Below are 15611 nucleotides of genomic sequence, written 5' to 3'. Positions count from 1 at the left end.
CTTGCATCCCTCACCTGTTTCCTGTTGGTCCACAACACAGGGCTTCTTAGTGTAACCTGCTTAATATTTATAAAGATATTATGTACCAACAAATAATAAAGAAGAACTACCACACATATCAGAAGCAGAATATCCTGCACACAGTGGTAATGTATGTAGCCCACACCATTAATATGCTCACACAAAAAGTCACGATAAAAACGTACAACTTTGAAAAACGGAGGATGGTGAGATTAGTGAGATTCAGTGAGATTCAGTGAGATTATAACTGTGCTGTGTTAAAAAGCTGCAGACTTATGATGAGATGCATGATGATCTCATCAGGTGCTGGTTTTGGTTCATGACAGTTCGGTTGTATTTTTAGATTTGGTGGCTTGGCCCTCTTCCTTCTTTAGATTATTTTGTAACAGGATTATCAATTCACTGTGTGTTTGTGTGTTTGTGTGTGTGTGAGTGCATGCGTGTGTGATAAATGTTTTGAGTTTGTTTACACATTTTTTGTTGTGCTCATCCCAACCCCCCCACCCCCCACCCACCCACTGCTGAATGTACTCTCCTCTCACCAGCCTCGTCTTCACAATGGAGTGGTCTCTGAGTTTTGCTGCTAATGACCATGTAGCTGTAACAAAAGACTGAGCTCTGTGCCTTTAATGTTGTCAAGTGTAGTGATAATAATCACACACGGAGCGCACAGGGCCCCCCCGTGAACTTCAGTGTGTGTCTGAGCGAGCCTATAGAAATGTAGCACATCAGACACACAACATAGTTCTGCAAGTGTGAAGGAAGCACCCCCTCCACCACGCACACACACACACACACACACACACACACACACACACACACACACACACACACACACTCACACACACACACGCGGGCGCACACACACACACTTTTTTTGTCTGTCTATCTGTCTCCTTCACACAGACACACCCACACAAGACTGGCGCCAACGACCAAATCCCCCCTCATGCCCCCCCTTTAACTGACCTCTAATTATGTCATGCGAAAAAGCTGTGTCCCATTGAAAAGCTCTCTTAATCAAACCCAATTAATTCCGCTGTTTTCCCTTATTATCCTTTGCAAGGAACGCGTCTTTCCAATAAGACTGTTAACTCCAGCCTTGGCCCTTTCAGATCTACTGGGGTGCAGGAGCGAAATAATAGACTGCACAATTAATCAATTAGTCAGTACGGCCTCAGTTGTTCTTAATGAACACAGGAGCCTCGGAGCCGAGCGGTGCAGCGGATCTGGGCTTCCTCCAAATCGTCCTTAGCTACGTTTAACTTGAACTACGTGCATCCTCATCTCGGTGACCTTTACAGTTAGACTATATGGGAAATTATACTAGAGTAGCTCACCTCATGATATTGCATCATTATTGATTAGTTTCTTTTCTGCTCTTATGATTCTCTTATAGTTCATATAGACACCATATAGGTAATTTCTCCACTTTCTTGCAGAATTGTGTTTAGTGTCCTGGGGCTGGTCTAAGGTCAGTTATTATCATCAGATTTCATGATGATTAAAAAACAAATTCAGAGTAACAGAAAATAGAGTAGCTTACAAAAATGATACATGGTGCAGAAGTGCAGGAGAACATTTCATGAACTTTCTCTGTGCTGATCTACTGCTGCTCGAGTCAAATATTCAAACTTTGAGACAATCTGCTATGGTGCATTATTTATTATAATTTAAATAAAGTATCTCATATCAGACCAAATCTTTAGGTCATCAGGCTTGTGCATTATAATTGTGTATTTTTCTCCACCATCATTATTCAACAAGAAACTGATGGACTTGCACGGTGCAGATTTCCACATTAAATCTGGTAATGTTTTGGAAGAGCACATATGTAAAACTGTGGAAAAATCTCTGCATTGTTCTGGAACATTGAGCAATGTGCTATAGAGCTCTGTATTTATTTTAACGCAGCATGGAGAGTTGAAGGAATCAGCTTCGGGACTTGTTAGGGAGTAACTTAAAAAAATTGCCCCTACAATTGTTGGAATCCATTTTTGAATGTGTCTCCATCAGAACTTCTCTTTCAACTTGACGTGCTGCTGCTCTTTTTCCCATGCTTTTCATTGTGCCATGCACTCTGGCTCAACGCATGCCTACCCTGGCCCCTGGCTGTGGCCATAGCCCCGACTTGGCCCCGACTGAGCAGTGCCAAGCTGTCCAGCAGTTAGTTAGTGTCTCTTCAGGCCCGGCTCGGCCCGGCCTGGCCTGGGTACTAATCCCCGGGGCTGTCAGAGGACCCCGCTCTGAACTCATCCCGCAACACAGGAAAACGCTCTAATTGGGGGATTTTCTACATCATTAACCCTGATGAGCAGCCACCCCACCCTCCCTCCCTCCCTACCCTCCCTCTCTCTCTCTCTCTCTTCCTCTCCACTCTTACTTCTCCTCGCTCTCCCAGTCCGTCTCCCTCACTCCCACACTTTACTGCAGCTTAATCTCTCTCTTAATGTTTCTCTTTTTACTTTCTCTCACTCTGACTTCCTCACATTCTCTGTCTCTCCTTTCATCTTTACAACTCAAGAGCATTTTTTTTCTTCAACCATACAGTTGTAAAGTTGTTGAAAACACCAGGGAAGATACAACCTTATCAACTTGAATCAACATGTAAAAGTATTGAAGTGCCACAAGTTTCTATGATTTTCCCTGAGATTTCCAATATGTCTTTCTTTTCTCCTCCTTCTCAAATCAAGTTCCATCTTGTGAGTCATAACTGATTTTATTTTTGTTTCATGCCAACACCTGCCCTCAATATAGCACCGATACATTTAACTCAAAATAACTACTTGGTGATTTTTGAAAACCCATAAAAAGCTCATTTAACATTCGTCTAAATTATAAAAGGCTCTTTTAACCATTTTAATGAAAAAATATTCTGTCCACACAAGATAAATACGTATACATGTTGCTGGATATGTCTTCGCAAAATATGTTATTGTGTATGAAAATATTAAATATTGAAAAAAATCTATAGATACCAATTTAAATGATTTGGAAGAATAGACTCAACTTGAGAAACAAGGTATTTGAGTTACGATTTGGGAATCATATTTTCTCATCCAGATGTTTAGAAGAGGTGTCCTTGGCATCTAGAAGTGACTCCAGGTCATTGCTGTTGTTCAAACAACTTCTGTGCTTTGTCAAACACATGGGTATTTATGTTTGGGATATAATTGGACGCACAGCTCTGCAAACTGCAGCTCAACAACAACACAACACTGACAAAATATGTCTCTGTTATTTCCACTACAGCTTCTCCATATGGTCCCAGAAGTGAGGTACGTCCATCTGTCCAGGAAAGTGATTCACACGCTGAGGAGAGCAGCCAGCACGGCGGCACCGGTCACTCTGTGAACATGTGTTGCAGCGGCTCAGCCTGCCGGCCTGCCCGCCTGCCTGGGGGCAATTAGGGAGCCGGGCCCTGTGGTCAGAGGCCCCCCTGGGAAGCGCTGATTGATTGGAGTCTCATCTTCCTAACAGGCTGGCACCCTGCCACCAAACCATGGAAAAGCAGAGAGGATTGGGAGGGGTAGAAAAAAGAAAGAGCTCTTATACGACAGAGAGACGGAGTACAAGTAGGAAAAGAGAGAAAAATGTCTCTGCCCGTGTATGTCAGATGATAACGATTATATTGTAGTAATCTTGGATTGCTCTTTAGACTTAGTGAGGTGAAGAAAAAAACAGTGACCACGTGGGAATGAGTGCACAGGTCAACATGAAAGCACTGCAGTGAGAAAACAGAGATACGGCTTCTATCAAACTATATTTATTTTCAGATTGTCATTCTTTCCAGAATATGGACATCAATGATCCAGAAAAAATCAAAAAAGAAAGAAAATAATGAAATCACTAAGACAGATATAACTACGACATGTAAGAAAACAACCATAGGAAACAATATTCTGTGCAGTCTCACATAAAAAACAAATCAAAACTGGGATCTAGTGCAGTTTTGTCCATTATCTAAACTTTGGCTTATTCTTTGTCCAAAAATCACTTATGTAGCATCCTAAAGAAGCTCTTAGTGTGCAAGGTAATCCTTATTTCCTCCGGGGTCCTGGCATCTTCGAGCAGGGGGTCTAAACATCACTAACAAACAACAATAAACAACAAACAAACTACATGATGACTGATCATGAGCAGCCGATGTAACGCTGTGTTTTCCCTCTCTAAACAGGATCTTCCAATCAACCAGAAATGACCAAATGTTGTTTTCTTTGTCGCTGTATTCACAACTTGCCGTCAGAACAATTTTCACATCGTATTTAAGTGAAATATCACAACCATACAATGGTTATTTATGGGGGGAATGGGTCTCCTTTAAAAACTATACATATAAAAAATAAAGAGGATTCTGAAATTGCACTTTGAGATGAAGGATTCTCTCCTCCTCTTGCTCCAAATCCAAGTCGAAAAAGTTACCGAACAACTTTTCTTGGCATGTTCAGTTCTGTGAGACACTGTGAATCATAAACATCCTGGTACATTGGGCTCAAAAGAAATAAACTGTGTCTATACCTTGAGCATAATTAGAGGTTATGTATGTAACAGATGGTCCACGACCAATATAGTGTCACTAATGAGCGTAGCAGCTACGATCCATGTTTCTCCTCCTGTGATTGAGAGAGAACCATTTTCCATGAAAAATGGTTACAAGGGCCTATTTAGTGCAGCCTGAGACTGTTTCCAACCCCCCCTCCTCATTTTCAGACAAAGAGGATGCACTTGGATCAATTGTGCTGAACAAAGACGAAACTATGTGGGGTGACGCATCACACAGGGCTCTTTCTGCTGCCCTGCACGTACACGCAGCCACCCAACACTGAACTGCCAACAGGTCTTCTCCTCCAACAGCCACTCAAGCAAAAAAAAAAAGAGGGTTGCTCCTCTCACCAGCCACCCTCTTTTCCTTCCTTCCTCCCCTCGTTCATTAAAGCATCTCAGCAGAAAAAGATTATCATCGTGCAGGATTGTTTCTTTTCTTTTTTTTTGGTATATTATCTGCAGCTCTGGTCCTCTGTAAAAGGAGGCATCAGATCTCTGATTCTTGTTTCCTGCCACACAAATATGTATTTTACACTTTATGGCGCCGTAAACAGCGTCCCTGTACATTGAAGACTATGAGCTGTCACCTTCCTCCAGTCATCCCAGGGTATCTATGAGCTTCAGTTTCAAATATCTAAACCATACTGTAAGTGGGAGATGAACTGAAAACCAGTTAAATAGCTGCTATAAATCAACACATTAGTGAGAGAGGTGTTCACTTGCAGTCACAGTCATGTGTCTCAGTGTGTGGATTTTTTTGAAAAAGCTGCTCTCGCATTAAAATGAGACTGAAAGTTCATTCACAAAATTCTCAGAGACTCTGATCAGCTGACCCATGAAAATTCGACAATTGGATTAATTAGTAAAAACACAAACTGGCTTGTGAAAATGGGAAAAGTAAAGAAAGTATGACAGAATGTGATGCTTTGTCCCGCTCAATCAATCTGATGGTTGAAAATGATCTTAGAAAGAGTGGTGAAAAGAAATAAAACAACTACAGCAGTGACTCTTTAGTTGATTTTCATATTTTAGCATGTTTCCTCTAGTGTGAGCTGGGACAAACAACCACAACCAGGGAGTGAGAAACATATTTTGACATGTCTAACATATAAGTTCAAAGTATGATTTTCATCCCGGCCAATATCAGCATACAAACTGAGTACGGACCATTGAGGGGGAGCATGTTTGTAGTTTGTTATAAAACACGGTTGATATGGAAATAAAATTGTGCAGGGTGCAAATTTTGTATTGAGCAACTGCCATGAAGAAGACGTTTGCCCACAATTTACAGCACCCAAAGCATCAATAACTCCTCTGCTTCATGTCCTTGAGATGAGAAAAACTGAAAAACAATATAAGAAAGTTCAAACTAAAAGTCTCAAAGTCTTCACAGTTCAAAATCCTTTTCCTCTGCTCTGTGGGTGACACACCTTTCCAACACTGTACTCAATGTTTGTCACCCTGACACCCAAGAATTTTTTTTATTCATCATCTCCTTTTCCCAGTGTCTGTCACATAGGCTGCCGGGTTTGTTAGTCACATGGGTTGCCAGGTTTTGTCCATAGACTGGATGTGTTCTTTTGCTTTCATTCTCAGTACAGCGATGCTCGAGCTGCGCTGGTCCACGTCCTCCAGAGGGTATTTCTCTGTGTACTGTGCTTGACACTGGTAAGGAGGCGGAGCCATACTCTGCATCCCCTGACCCATGGATGGATGAGGATGAGAGTGAGGATGAGAGTGAGGATGAGAATGAGGATGAGAGTGAGGATGAGGATGAGGAGGATGGGGATTGGAGTTGAGGAAGCCGTGGCTGGGGTAGCTGGGCTGGAGGCCTTGAGGTGGACCCATGAAGCCGGGGATGCTGTGGACCGGCGTGGCACTGGACAGGGGAGAGGTCAGCCAGGGGTCCAAGGGGAGCGAGTTGGCCATCGGACCCATGCTGTGAACGGGCGCTTGGCGGTTGAAGGACAGCATGGGAGAGTCGTGGAGCTTCATTGTGCTGGCGTCCATTTTTTCCTGCCGACGCCATTTAGCTCTGCGGTTCTGGAACCAGACCTGGACCGGGACAAAATCAAAATGATATTACCATGATAGAGAGGAGAAATGCATTCTGGATCTCATGGAAGGATAGTCAGTATGTGTTTAAATATGTTCTCAATAAATAGGTTTGTTGTTGGAAGCCAGCTGCAGGTGCATCCATGCTATTGTCCAGTATAGTGTTAATAAAAACATCCTCTGACATTAGTTGGACTTTTTTTGTTGACACATGGTTTCTGTTTTGTATTTTGTGACAAGTGACGCAATCTTCATAGCAACTGACCAAACCACAACAATTGGCTGAAAGGTCAGGGAATTTCCAATAGGTTAACTTTCCTTTTGTTCTGCTTTGTATTTAGTTTCTACAGTCCATCATCAGTTGCAGTTGCTGTGTGCCAGTCTTTAAGATGCCATCCAGTCTTAAGCCTTAGCTAATCTAAAGAAGGCCCTGCCTGCAGTTGAGCACTGCACCCACTTGGCATTACAGCTCTATGACATCAGGACTATGTATGTTTAAACACTTAGAAACACTCATTGAAGTTACTTAACTTCAAGTGCAATCTCCTCACCGGAACTATGACCAAACAAAGCCCAACGGCTTTCCGCTTTACGTAAGAGCACCTCAAATTATATAAAACACCACTTTAACTCTTATGACTTAACCGTCAACTGTCAACATAATGGAATAGCAGCCTTATATAAGAGAAAACAATATAAAAATGAAAGCCAACCTTAAAAATAGAATATTATAAAATGTAAATAAAAACAAATAACTTGTGTTTATCCATGAAACAAGGTAAATAATTCTCCGGCCAAATGATCTCTTCGATGTTGACCGTGAAAACTTAAAACTATGATGTTGTGGTTCCTCGTACCTGAACTCGGACCTCAGGCAGGTTCACCTTCATGGCCAGCTCCTCTCGGCTGTACACGTCTGGGTAGTGGGACTTCTCGAAGGCACGCTCCAGCTCATGCAGCTGGTAGGTGGTGAACGTGGTGCGGTTGCGCCTGTGTTTCTTCTTGGGCTGATCTTCCTTGCAGGGCTCCGGACACTTGCCTTCGTCACTGTCGACGCTCTTCCTCGCCTCACTCAGCTCATCATCGCACTTATTTGTGAATAAGCCAGTGTCTGTTCAGCAAAGGAGACAAATAAATCAGGAGTGGGTATTTCATTTATATATAGTTTTTAACAATCTACCCAGTAATCTTTATTTGTAGGGGCTAAACTCCAGAGGTAAGAAAAACTGAATGGGTAGTTCATATTAAGAACGTAGTGCCCACTTTCCAGTAGAGCAAACATTAGTTTGACACCTGCAACAATAGGCTACTGTAGGTCAGTGAAGCAAGCAATCCCCTGAACTTCAATGAAGCTCAAAAACATTCCTAATCGGATTAAAGAAAAAGAAAAGAAGAAAAAGTGTTTTCCAGTGTTTATCTCCTGAAACAGTAAACTGCGTTTAAAAAGACATTCAAACACATTTAAAAAAAAGTTCCCTCTTGTTCTTTGAACTCACCGGCGAATCACATTGTTATCACAAAGTACTTTAAGTTAGATGTTTAGTTTTAGATCAAGTGCAAGTGGAACACCAGCCAGTGACAAGCAACTGTCCACGGATGCTACAAGACTTTTACTGCAACTAAACTCCTCATCATCACTCCATGCAAAAAACTCCCTCAGGCGTCTGTTCTATTTCTCTTCCTCCCATGGATATCTAACCTTCAATAACATTTTTTCTTTATCACCACTGAAAAACTGAAAATATGTTTTACACTGTCAACACAAACTCATTGGCTAAATTTCAATAGCTTTCAGTAAACTGGAATAAACAGTACAAAAATTATGATGAGCAGTCAAAACAGTTCCTCGTGCGAAGCAGCTGCTCTTGGGGAGTTTATGTCTGTGAGACCTTCATTCAGGTTGTGTTGTAAATTACAGAAACTACGACTATTAAATACTTCCTGTCAAGTGTATTAGAGTTTTCAATGCAATTTTATCTATGAAGTGAAACATAATTTGGGGGATGAAATGGTTAATCTGCAGAAATCGTTGTTATGATAAACACTTTGACCTTATCAGCACTTAATTAATGACCCATTTTTTTAAGGAGCTTTCAATTGAATCTCACTTTCTTGTTCAATTTGTTCAGTTGGGGGAAAAAGATTAAATGTGCAACCACTGATTATTACAGATAGGGGGCAGCAGAAACACGATGTGTGACACTTTACGTCTAGATATCACCACCTTTGGGGTTAAACACAGCAAAATAAGCTTTGATTTGGAGTCATGCATCTTTCCACCTGTTGAGTCAAAGTTCAATATTCACGCTCTTTTATCTCTGGGTTTTTTCTCCAGTGCATCTTTAAAATAAACCCGCTAGTTGCTAAGTAGCTTCGTAGCTTGATGCTTAGCAGGTGCTGCGTGGCGGGGTTTAGCACTTTCGCTGAAAGCAGCTGCCTGATGCCAGTCATAATTGAAGCAATGACTTCAGTTAGAATGAATCGAAACAGTAAAGTTGTAGTTTTTAAAATGTTTGGATCGAGTTTCTGCTTCTACACCCAATGATAAACCAACATGTTTGACCAGGGTAGGGTTAAATGTTAAAGTACTCATTATAGTGGTTTGTAGATGAGGTTTTGTCCTCATCATTGTTCCCTGCATGTTGACGAGACCTTTGGACCTTCACTGTCCTTTCACTGCTGCAGCGAAACAACTGCCAGTGTATGTATGTAAATGTGAGCTTGTTTCTGTTAATAGGATGTGTTGAAGGAGAGAAAGGAGGGGGTCACTGTGGCCTTTCAACTGGCAAACGGGAGCAGAGGCGAAGGCAGAGCAGGGATTTTCGGGGGTTCATTTATCCACCTCTCATTAAGCAGCTATGACAAAGGCCAGGCTCTGACAAAGGCAGAGGTCAGGTCTGGTTCAGTGACCAGCTCTTGGCCTGTCAGCCCATCACAGTCGCCAGTCTGAAGGCTGCCCACTGTTTATCAGCCAGCAGAACATCTCAGTACAGAGGAGGGGGGGGCGACTGACACCGAACTCTGAAAAGTTGCTCATTCGGGGGGAACTGGGCTGACTTCACAGGATAGCTACACACAAAAGGGTGATGTCATCGGTGTTGATGTACCTTAATAATCAAGTAAACTAACATCCGCCTGGATCCAGCTACTAATTTTAATCACTCATATCCATCTCCGGGCGATGGACATTATCAGTTTTTCTTGTTCCTGCCACAAAATCACCAGCCGACTGCCAGGTTCTGCATTTGAAAATATTTTCTGATTAAACGCGATAAATTTGATCCTGAGATGGAATGATAACAACAGCACCGGAATGAACTACTGTACAATCTAATCTGCACGGAAGAGAAGATTAGGGGAATTCCACAAGGGGATGGGATTGTGCTCTGGGACATAAACCCCCCTACACCATCTTGTTCTGTGATTTATCTCTCAAGCTCAGCCGGCCGCACTTCACACAGCAAATGCAACAGGCTCTGCCTGGCAACAGTGTGTAACGCATGGATCCTGAATCTGCCTGTTCCAGCTTTGAAATGGATGCAAATGGCATGGAGATGCTCCACCAACATATAAGATACAACTGTACAGGAAGTGCTGCATTTAAATGGGTCAGATTTTTCAGATGTATTAGTTGCAACTGTCTTACAAACAACAGCTAAAGCAATAAATGAAAATGTGTATCTGCATCTCTGAGTGATTTATGGATACTGCTCAATCCTTTTTTTATTTCATCTTTAAATTTTAAAGAAAGTTTTTAAATGTGTGCTGAACCTGTTTTACATGCAGTCTGATAACTTTCCTCATCTTTTTGTGAAGAAGCATCAGGGCCTAGACATTTTAGTTTATCTTGTTTAAGATGACCGACACATTTGGGTTCTTGTTTGCACCATTAAAAACTGAATCTGTGTTTTAAAAAGTGGTCCAAGTATTTTTAGGATTTATGATGTTTGCTCAGAAGTTTCAATAGTTTGCTTTAGTGCAGTAAAATCGTTTACATCTCTCCCGGTTTTCAAAGACCAGAGGAGCCCATGTATGATCAATACTCTGGACCATTGCCAATGTTTTGGATGAAACTAATAAGTCTCCTATAGAAAACTCTGCTTTGTCAGAATGGGAGTCAGCATCATCCTCATCCTCAGCCTGACTCACCGTGGTACTGCTGCTGCTCTGTGCTGCCATTTCTCAGAGAGACCAGGTGCCCGCTGTAGGACGGGTGTGATGAGGGTTCCTGCAGCTTCCCATTGGACTCCACCAGGCCCTCTATGTCCACTTTATTGGGTCCGGGGGCCCCAGCAGGACTGAGCAGGGGGTCCTGGTCTTTGCTGAAACCGAGAATGACATCGATGCTGTGGACGCGGCCCCCCGCAGCGAAGCCCCCACCTTTGCCCATCTCGTGGAAGTTGCTGGGCGAGAGGCAGCTGTCGTCCACCATGCTCATGGTATCCAGTGATAAATGCATCAGAGCGTCTGGGCAGTCACCTGGCCTGAGGTCAGAGGAAAGGGGCTTAAATGAAGAACTGAACGTACTGTAAAAGGTCAGCAACAGCCAGGTCACCTGGGATGACTGTTCATGCTTCCATCTATCTGAACCTGTTTAAACCCAGCATAATCTCAGAGGGTCGAGAGGCTCTTTCTCAGACTCAGTCAGTGTGTGATTCAAAATGTGCTGATGGAAACTAAACGCACATGAGTTACAAATGAATTATCACTTTTTCATCGAATGGTCCGTGCAGCTTTAAAGATGAATGTGAGTTAACTGCATCATTAAACATAAACTTTTGAATTCTCATCGAGTAAAACCAAAACCATACTACACATAAAAGCAAACACAGATGCAATATTCTTGAGCCTCTCTATTATAATGTTATTGTAAATAATTTATTTGATTATTATACCAATAGTGTTATATATAGCGTATAGCGTATTTTTATCACTTTTCATGCTGTGAACTTTTAACAAATAGGATCCAATTATTTTTGGGAACAGCAACTATGGATGTCTGCAGTTATGTAGTTTCATATGCATTTCATTCACAGCTTTTGTTAACTTTAAATGAATTAGTTTCTGAAACAATACATTACGAAAGAAAAAGAGAAAATTAACTGCAGAGGAAAATTCTGCCACACATTTTGCTGATGTTAATTAAGATGCAGTGTCTCTAATTGATGAACACTATATATAGCCGAGTAAGTAAAGTAAACGAAGGAGTTGGAATTGCAAAGATTGTGCACAGAATAGATTCAGTAATAATTAATGTATTAATTGTGTTCCGTCATGCTCATTCTAAGAGCAGCAGGAGTATGTGGAGTTGTGGTAAAATTCCTGAAGTCCTGAGCATCAGCGTTTGAATGTTCAGTCCAGTTTCCAGATTTGCCAGCTCAGCTCATCTTTCGGACGCAAGCATCTTCAGTATGTAGATGCAAACACAGTTGAACTCCAGTGTGAGTGAAAAGTAAATAAAACAGATCCTACCTCTTGGAAGTAAATACGCTGAAGTATTGAAGCTGCTGATGCCAGTCCTCCACCTGTTCCCCCTCCAACTTCACTCCTCCACAGATCCGCTATGTGCACCGCTCACCTTGCATCTCTCTCTAAATAATTTCTCTGTATGTGACAAACAGTCCTGACGACAACAACAACAACAAAACCACACTGCAATAAAGTGCAGGTAAATCAAAGCAGCCCACTGCAGAGGACGGTCAACACACGAGCCGAGCACTCCAGCTCAGAGAGGAGAGAGAAAGAGGAGGCAGACACAGAGGGAGAGGTGGACAAAGCTGAGGGGGGGCGTAGGAGGTGAAACGAGGGGATTAGGAAAGGGTTGTTAATTGGGATCCTTCCCCTTTAAGAGTGATTGGCAGCTGTTTTCTGCTCAAGTAATTGTTTTAAATGTCTTTTACATTCACCCCCACAGGAGGAGGCCCGGCCTAATGATTCCCCGACAAGACTTCCTTTCATAATTTTTTGTTTGGTTGTAAAGACAAAAAGAAAAAAAACATTGAGGGTTTTCACCGAGCAAAGCAAACCTCCCGGTGTTATTGTGTGGAACTACATGAAAAGGGAAACGTTGTAATGATAATACATGAAGTGAAATCCAATCTAAAAAAAAACGATTATCTTCATATAACAAGCTGATGAAAGACCTGTTGATTTAAAAGGGCAACAAATATATGTGATTGAACCGATCCAGGAAAATGTTTCGTTGTTAAATGTAGTTCCTTTAATAATAAAAAAAAGTTACAGAGGGAGAATGATATCCATTTTTCAGACTTTTTTTTATTTTGTGTGACACTTTTGCATGAAATCTGTCTGGATTGAATCTCTGTCTACTCCGACCTTACACAATGGCACATGATGTATCTTGTTTGTCAACTGCAAACTCGTTATCAACAAGTCAATCATTGATGTGAAGAAGAAAATACAATACATACGATTAAATAGATAATCGCTTGGAAATGAATGACCTAACAAACTACCTTTGAAAGAAAAAGTATAAATCCTCATCTCTGCTTGAGATCAAACTACATGAGACGATACCAGCATAACAAAGTTGAATCTCCAACCAAACCGAAGTATTCGTGTTGCATTGTGGATAATGTAGGCACCAGGTTTTGAGAAGAAAGAAGATTCGGTGGAATGATAACAAACTGATTCTGATTCTGGTCCTGCCTCATCAATTTTACACTTTTTTAAAATTGAATTCCTCTTGGGTCTGATAAACTGAGTTAAATCATTTAGCTACTCTTAACCATTGAAAACCCACTGTGTGTCCATATCCAGGCAGGAATATAAAGACACGTGATTTGGTTTTGAACAGGTGAGCTGGTGTGTACTGTCACTGAAGTATTGCCACAGTAGCTCGTAGTTATTTTAATAAAAGAGAGTGAAAGAAAGTAGGCGGAGAATATGTTGTCAGGTTGTAACAGAGGAAAATCTTATCCGAGAAACGATTTGAAAAGTACAATAAATTAATTCAATTGTTTTTTGTTTTGTTAAATAATTTAATTGAATTACCATTTCAATTTCAAATGTGAAAACCAGTGTGTAATACAATATGAACACACAGTATTGTGCCAATGACAGACAGTCTTGTTAAAGATGACTCCTGTGGTCAACAAGCTTACAGAGTAATGATCAATCATCCATCCCCTCATGATCGTGTTAATACATTTCTGTCCCTTAGCCCTGCCTCTGTTTTTATAATTGAGCATAAATTGGATAAAAAGGAGCAGTGTAGTTATCAAGCTGCTTAGTTTTATCAGATGACAATGTAAGTCCCCCTGATCCTATTAGCGGTAAAAAGCCGCTAATGTGTAAATGCGCAGTGTCAGGTGAAAGGGGCGGAGGGAGGGAGAAAAAGAGAAGGAAGAGGGGAGGAGAGAGGAAGAGGGGGGGGGGGGTAAAAAAAAGGTGAGGTGGAGGGAAGAGTGAAGTGGTGTGACAGGGAAGGTATTCATGTGATTTACTGGCTCTCTGTCATGGCAAAGCACACACATACACACAGACATCTCTCTTCTGTGATTGGTTCCTCTGCTGGGTGAGGCCGTGAATAAAAGTGTTGAATTCTTTTTACATTGACGTTTGATATCACTGATGCCACCGTGCCTCCAAAGACATGTGGACAAGCTGTTGGCAAACTGTTGGAAGAAAGGCCAACACTGCTGACATCAAATGTAAAAAAGAGCTTTATCTAAAAATGTCAAATGCAATACAATACAAAACTAAGAATATATACATTTGAAGGTGTTTGAACTGTATGGAGTTTGTGTGAATAGTTATTGAGGCATGTGTGTGTTAGTTCACATTTCAAAATAAAGTGTAAACAGGCAGGAAGTAGCTTGTGCTATAGGAGCCTTTTCTATTGTTAAAGCCTAGAATTCAATTCAAAGGAATCAATAAATCCTCTTGTTTAACGAAGTTAAATCAACATTTTTAACTCGGTTGACAGAAAAACACCCTCATGCAAACTGGAGGCGTACACATGCAAATATTACCCTTTTAAAAACTTTTTGATTCCAATTTTACTGTCTGACGTTTAAGGTTTCAATTTGGTGGAGTCGAAGGCAGGGGCACCAGCTCATCACAGGGATGACAAGCAATCCTTCACTCTTACATTCACACATCAGGGTCAGTGCAGAGAGGCTCACATTAACACTGAGCACCTGGAGAAAACCTGGACTGACACTGGGTAATTAGATCCGCTGTCTTGGCTTAGAAGTCATGGTGTAAGTTCTACCGTGACCCTATGGTTAGCTCTTTAAAGCTAATGATATCTCATGACTAAAGCCCCAAGTTAGGGGAAATATTGTTTGTGAGGTGAGTACTTACTAACAAGTTAACTGACATCAGACAGAGATGATTCATTCTATTTCAATTAACGCTGACATATGGAGTAAAAGTAGTGTCCCTCTGCGAGGCAGGCACCTTGGATTAGAGAGACAGGTGGCTGCTCTTTACCTTGGTTTCATGAGTTAAAGTGACCCCCCCCCTCCCCCCTGCGTACTGTACAAAGTGGCAGCATGTCCACGTTCATCCTTTCTTAGCAATGTGAAAGATCTTTGCCTTGGTAAAGCTGGATCTTCCTGTTGTGGCATTATAGGATCCACCCCACAATCAGTAAGGTTATTGTACTTTGCATAATGGCTCCTCAGGAACAACCAGTGGATGACAAGGAGTTTGAATTTCCAACAGTGAAAGAGACGAGATGAAGTGACAACTCGTCTTTTCTCTGTGTGCTGCTGTAATTCCACTCTTGGTCTTGTACGGTCGGAGCTGTTCCCTAGTAAGAGCCATGATGTACACTGTGTGGAGCCTGACCTACTGACCTACTGGACAGTATGTCCTGGGCTAAACATATTTCACACACAATCCTTCAGTTATTCTGACACCAGCTCATCCGATCGACGTCCGACTTGGCCGATGTTCTGCTGAAGATCTGAAGAAGAGCTGTCTCGACTGGGAGGATTCCGGGATAAGCTATAACCAAGAGC

General features: G+C 41.7%; 1 protein-coding gene across 1 annotated transcript; it reads right to left on the bottom strand.

Annotated features, from left to right (window-relative positions):
* Nucleotides 1-6102: 6102 nt before the first annotated feature.
* Nucleotides 6103-11080, bottom strand: rx1 (retinal homeobox gene 1). Its single transcript, XM_061078684.1, has 4 exons — nucleotides 10771-11080; nucleotides 7479-7732; nucleotides 6357-6621; nucleotides 6103-6281 (listed from the first exon to the last, which is right to left on the bottom strand). The coding sequence occupies exons 1-4, from the start codon at nucleotides 11078-11080 to the stop codon at nucleotides 6103-6105; spliced, it is 1008 nt and encodes a 335-aa protein (XP_060934667.1).
* Nucleotides 11081-15611: the final 4531 nt, after the last annotated feature.

Source organism: Limanda limanda, chromosome 9, assembly GCF_963576545.1.
Source record: "Limanda limanda chromosome 9, fLimLim1.1, whole genome shotgun sequence".
NCBI lineage: Eukaryota > Metazoa > Chordata > Actinopteri > Pleuronectiformes > Pleuronectidae > Limanda > Limanda limanda.
This window is presented reverse-complemented; position numbering and strand designations above follow the sequence as displayed.

Bases quoted from the DNA above. Each gene is read 5' to 3' on its own strand.
- rx1 (XM_061078684.1), bottom strand. From the start codon at position 11,080: ATGCATTTATCACTGGATACCATGAGCATGGTGGACGACAGCTGCCTC. The intron at 7,733-10,770 runs GTGAGTCAGGCT...TTTGCTGAACAG, and splicing joins AGAGCAGCAGCAGTACCACG to ACACTGGCTTATTCACAAAT. The intron at 6,282-6,356 runs ATCCCCATCCTC...ACTCTCATCCTC, and splicing joins CCACGGCTTCCTCAACTCCA to ATCCATCCATGGGTCAGGGG.